Raw genomic sequence first — 5926 nt, forward strand, 5'->3', positions numbered from 1 at the left:
CAGGTAAGAAACCAGGAGAGATTTGGTTGAGAAAATTACTTTCAACTGATGTGAGGAAAGAACTTTTAATTAGCTGAATTTGATCTTTTGTTTGAATGATGAAGATACAGTAACATCAGCAACAACAACAACAACAACAAGAAAAGTAACAACAACAAGAACAACAAGAACATCAAGAACAACATCACAGACTGATGACCCAGGTGATTTTTCTTTTTTTTTTTTCTTTTTTTTTTTTGGGGGGGGGGTTCAAAGCAATGATTGAATAGTTTTTTGTTAAGTCACATGCATGTCATATTTGCAACTTTTCTACCTCTTAGACATTGAACAGTAAATGAAAAGCTTCAGATATTTGTGTTCAGGTGCAGCTCTGGTGTGGCCGTACATCCTCGTGGCTGTTATTTCAGCAGCACTTTTAATCTTTGCTGTGAAACTGATTGTACTGAAGAGAGGTGAGAGAAAATCCCACATTAAATATTAAAGCTGAATCTTCTCTGTGGTCAAGTGTGTAATCCTGTTTTTCTTTTCTTTTCAGGGACCAAAACACAAGCCAATGAAAATGTGAGTTTAAAAATAATCTTTACTAAACATTTTAATTCTAGATCAGAAGTGATGCAGTGGTTGGTGCAGCAAAAGATCAAGAAAAGAAAAAAGAGGGTGCAAAATTCATTTTTGCTTTGATTTTATAATTATTAACTCCAAAAATGACCTCAGCCTATGTGCAAAGTCCTTTCTGGTCACAAAAAAGACCCTATGGTACTGGTAGTTGGACTTTTGTGTTGCATTTTATGTGTTTTATGTCATTATCTATCTATGATTGTTGCAGATGTTTAAACACTCAAAAGTAACTGGAAGTTGCACTGATGTAATGCATATATTTATTCAGGCTTGACTTCAAATCCTTCAGTAATTTAGAAAATAATAAGGTCAAACTCACAACTTCTGCTGTTTGCATTTGTTCTTCAACATTATAAAACTAACTTTACAACATGAGACTGTGCAAGAGATAGATTTCAAACTGAAGGGAAGTGAACTGTTGCTGTCAAACTAAGCCAAAAGAAGTGGTAACAAATTTTGACATCGTTGGCAGAGACGGGTCAGTGTAGATCCTCCTGCATCTCAGAGGGCAGTAATCATGTTTTCTTTACTGTGTAGGCGGATCATGAAGATGGTGTTTCCTACATCTCCATCAGCTACACCAACAAGGCTAACAGTGAAAATAAAGTAATGCATATGATATGTTTCTGGCTTCATCGGTGCATTAGTAAATGATGTTTTCACTGTGTTGTGTTACATGTGGTGAAACATCCTGTGGTCTGTGTGCTTCCAGGTTCGGGATAAATGTGAGAGTGATGAGACAGTTACCTACTCCACTGTGAAAGCTTCCTCCACAGATCCCAGCAGCCTCTATGCTACCATAGAGTAAACAAAAAGGAAACTTAATCATCAGGTCATTGCTTCTGTGAAAAAGCTTCGTCCCTATAAGAATTATCGGTTTGCTCAGTTTAAAAGGAGGAAGCAGTTGTGTGAGTGCTTAAAGAGCAGAATTTGTAACATTTGAAAGGCTTTCAGTTTTATTTTATCTTTTGTTCAAAGTTTTGAAATGATGTACATAGATGTGTTTATTTTGCTATTTGCCTGTAAATTTTCTAAAACTGCAGTAATTTATAAGTTTAGTTTCATTTTTTCCATAAACAATTATTCAAACATTTGTGTCTCATTACTCTAAGCATCAAAAGCAGGATTAAATGGAATCAGGCATCAGAGTGGGAGGATATGTCTTTACCTGTATGAAAAACACAATTTTACATGAATGAATGAGAAAGTTTTATTATGTTGGTTGCATTTCTCTACTGACAACAAACCTTCCCTCTGGTGAGCAGGTTTTTTCACAAAGGGCTTAAACAGATGCAGATGACACGGCCATCATGGGGTGTATCTGGGATGATCAGGAAGAGGAGTACAGAAGTCTGGTGAGGAACTTTGTCGCATGGAGTCACACAAACCACCTGCAACTCAACACCTCAAAGACTAAGGAACTGGTTGTGGACTTCGGGAGGTCCAGAGAAGGTCCACTGCCGGTTCAGATAGATGGGGAGGAGGTGGAGGTGGTCAACAAGTACAAGTACCTCGGGCTGTGGGTGGACAATAAACTGGACTGGTCATGCAACACAGAGCACCTGTATAAAAAAGCCCAAAGCCGACTGTACTTCCTCAGGAGGCTGAGGTCTTTAAACATCTGCAGAAAGACCCTGTATTTCCCTCAAGCTATCGTCCAATTTCTCTTTTAAATGTAGACCTTAAAATAATCTGCAAAGCTCTTTCAAAGAGATTAGAGAAAATGACCCCCCTCTTAATTCATCCTGACCAAACTGGTTTCATAAAAGGTCGGCACTCCTCAACAAACACTCGTAGATTACTTAATTTAATAGACTACTCATACGATAAAAACATCGAAGCCATAATATTATCTCTAGATGCAGAAAAAGCATTTGACAGAGTTAACTGGAAATTTTTATTCGCAACTTTACACAAATTTGGTTTTGGAAACTCTTTCATAAACTGGATAAGAATATTATACAATTCCCCAACAGCTCGTATCAGAACAAATGACCAGACATCCTCCAGCTTCTGTCTCCTGAGGGGCACCAGACAGGGATGCAATTTTTATCGAACCTCTAGCAGCAGCATTTAGACAGGCTACAACAATTAAGGGCATAAAATGTAAGAACATAGAACATAAAATCAGTCTCTATGCGGATGATGTGTTGCTTTTTCTGCAAAACACACAAACCAACCTCTCTGAGGTAATTACTCTAATAAACTGGTTTTCAAGAGTTTCAGATTATTCAATTAACTGGCCAAAATCTACAGTTCTCCCCATTAACTGCTCCTTCCATAATTCTTCCTCTGCCTCACTGCAATCCGGAAATATTAAATATTTAGGTATTAATGTTTCTTCTAAGCTTTCAGACTTAACTAAATTAAATCACATCCCACTTCTAAAGAAAGTAGAAGGCGATCTGACTAGATGGAAATCTTTACCCATATCACTCATGGGAAGGGTCGCCACTATAAAAATGATGATCTTGCCAAAAATAAATTACTTATTTTTGATGATCCCTAACAAACCATCACAAGATTGGTTCAGATCTCTGGATTCATATATTTCCAAATTCCTTTGGAAAGATAAACCCCTGCGTATCAGCTTAAAAACGCTACAAAGAACCAAGGATAGAGGAGGATTAGATCTGCCTAATTTTCATCAATACTTCTTAGCCAACAGGCTTCAGTTCATCTCAGAATGGTTAAAACATACCTTCTTAGTTGAGCCTTGGCTAGATGTTGAACAGGCACTATGCAAGGATCTAGAGATTTCAGACCTACCATTTATTAGCTCAAACATCAAAAGACATGAATGCTTTAAAAGTATCAACATCAGCTTTTCTCTGACAGCATGGTGGGAGTTTCTAAAAATAACGGAGTCTTCATTAATCCCATGCAAACGTACACCTATCTGGAATAACCCTGACATATTACAAAACAATAATATGATTAATTTCCCAGAATGGAGTTGTAAAGGAATTAAATACTTAGAACATATATTAGAGGGAACAGAATTTATTCCATTTGACAGACTAGTTGCACAATATGGGATCAACAAGACAAGATTTTTAGAATATCAACAAATTAAATCCATAGTAAAAAAAAAATTTAACCTCAGTCAAGTTGAATTACAAACACCACTAAGTGCGGCACATTTTCTTACTCTTAAATCCCCCAAATTATTATCTAAAATATACAGAACACTTTCTAAATTAGATGAATCAATATCCCTTCCTATTGCAAAGTGGGAAGCAGATTTATCAGTCAGCTTAGACCAAAACTTCTGGTCTCAGATTTGCTCAAAAACCTTTAAATTAATTAAAAATCCCAGTCTGCAATTAATACAATACAAAATACTACATAGAGTGCACTATACAGGTCATCAGATGTTCAAGATGGGCTTTACATCTTCCAACAACTGCTCACACTGTCAAGGCAATACACCAGACAATTACATCCACGCTCTTTGGTTCTGTCCACCAGTGCAAAAGTTTTGGCGCGAGATATGTGAAGACTTATCAAAGTGTCTGAAATGTAACATTCCAACTTCCCCCTTAGTGTGTTTACTGGGCAGCTTAGATAATGTCACTTCAGAAAAGAATATAGCCCATATGATTTTCACTGCCCTATGCATAGCCAAGAAAACTGTCCTCATGAACTGGAAAAATAAAAATAATCTTAATTCTAACCAATATAGAAATTATCTATTAGATTACATTAGTCTTGATACAGCCTCTGCCACCACATCAGATCAATTGCTCTGGGCCCCTTTTATCAGCTCCATCACCTAGTGGGGGTGGGGGGTCATAGTTTGGTCCCGCCTTCACTGTTGTGATCGGTGTGGGGGTAGGGACAGGCTTGGGGCGTCGGGGGGTTCCCCGGAGGCAACTTCCTTGGGGGGCTCAACCCGGGGTAGCGGTCATGTCCGGTTGGGGGCTCTGTTGGCTCTCAGGTGACTGTTTCCTCGCGGCTGCGTGCAGCGGGGCTAGGGGAGGGTCTGTGCTGATGGACGTGGGTTACTGACCTGGTAGCCTGGCTGGCCCTGGGTGGGTCCGGGATGGGCGTGAGGTTCTAGGGGTGCTCCGTCTCTGGGCCGGGGCCCGGGCCGGGCCTTGGGGGCTTGGGTCCTGGTTGGTGTGTTGCCGGGGTTGTGGGCGGGTGGGTGCATGGGGGCCCGGCCCTGGAGCAGGGTGCCGCCGGTGCGTCGAGCCACCTGGGGGGCTCTTCAACTGGTGGGGGAGATGGTCACATCTTGCAGGAGCTCTCCTCTCTTCAGGAACTCTCTCTGCAGGAGGGGGAGATACAGGAGAGGTGGAGGAAGATCTCAGCCTGGGCGTTTACTGTCTTATGTAGTCTGGAAGATGAGTGGATGGTGGGGTGGGTGCAGTTTTCTCTGTGGTGGGGTTGGGTGGATTGTCCTGGGCTCTGTGGGGCCGGGGGGCGCTGCTGCACTGGGCCCCGGTCTGGTTGGGCCTGAGCCCCCTTTCCCTGGCGGGTCGCGGAGTATGGGAGTGCCTACTGGGGTCAGCGGGGGAGCTGGCCCCAGGGAGGGGTTACCTGCCCCTCCCTTCCTTCCCTCCCCATCTCCAGCTGCCTCCCTCTTCCCGCTCCACCACAACCACCCACACATGCAGGCCTTGGAGTAGGGGTATGTCACCAGGGTGCGGAGGAGGCTACCCCCCCCCCCCCCCCCCCGTCCCCTTCTGGCTGCCTCTGCCTCAATTTTATCCCACAACTTAGACATTCACATTATTCACACTCTCATTACACATACATATAGGATCTTGGGGGTGGGCACAATCACGGAGTCCAAATTACCATCAGGGTGTACACCTCACCCCTGGCGTCGTTGCCCACCTCTCAATTTTAAATACACTTAGACATTGAGGGCTAGCAGGAACCTGCTGCTCCTTGGCAGGTAGCTCCATGCCCTCCTGGGTTTTAATTGCACCTTAGAACACATGCATCAACACTACAATGAGCGGGTGGAGGGAGGTTTGGAATCTTCTCCCACCCCCGTTCTCTGCGGCCTGCTGGAGCGGGAGGGCTAGGAGGAGTTGGCCGTCCGACTGCGGTCTGGGGTGTGGGGCCTCCCTGCTGCTACGGAGTCGGGGTGGTCTGCCTCTCCCCACCGCAGGGAAAAGGGTAACACCACCTGGGTCTGGGTGCAGTTCCCCCCTCCAGGGGCAAGGGTACCTAGACCCGGTTTGTAGAGTACGCTTGGGGAGTGTGATCGTGTGTACAGCGTCTCTTTATGTCTGTCTCCACGTTGGTTGAGTGTGGAGTGAGTGCACATGAGAGCATGAGGGTGGGAATGAAT

The 5926-nt window shown here is 43.4% G+C and overlaps 1 protein-coding gene across 1 annotated transcript; it reads left to right on the plus strand.

Annotated features, from left to right (window-relative positions):
• Window positions 1-253: 253 nt before the first annotated feature.
• LOC146692338 (uncharacterized) lies at window positions 254-2060 on the plus strand. Its single transcript, XM_085432420.1, has 4 exons — window positions 254-452; window positions 536-561; window positions 1156-1224; window positions 1331-2060. The coding sequence occupies exons 1-4, from the start codon at window positions 335-337 to the stop codon at window positions 1424-1426; spliced, it is 309 nt and encodes a 102-aa protein (XP_085288546.1). The 5' UTR covers window positions 254-334; the 3' UTR covers window positions 1427-2060.
• The last annotated feature ends 3866 nt before the right edge of the window (window positions 2061-5926 follow it).

The sequence above is a fragment of the Copadichromis virginalis genome, linkage group LG15 (assembly GCF_057382275.1).
Source record: "Copadichromis virginalis isolate Kocher_CV1m ecotype Utaka linkage group LG15, C_Virginalis_male_GT1.1, whole genome shotgun sequence".
NCBI classification, from domain to species: domain Eukaryota; kingdom Metazoa; phylum Chordata; class Actinopteri; order Cichliformes; family Cichlidae; genus Copadichromis; species Copadichromis virginalis.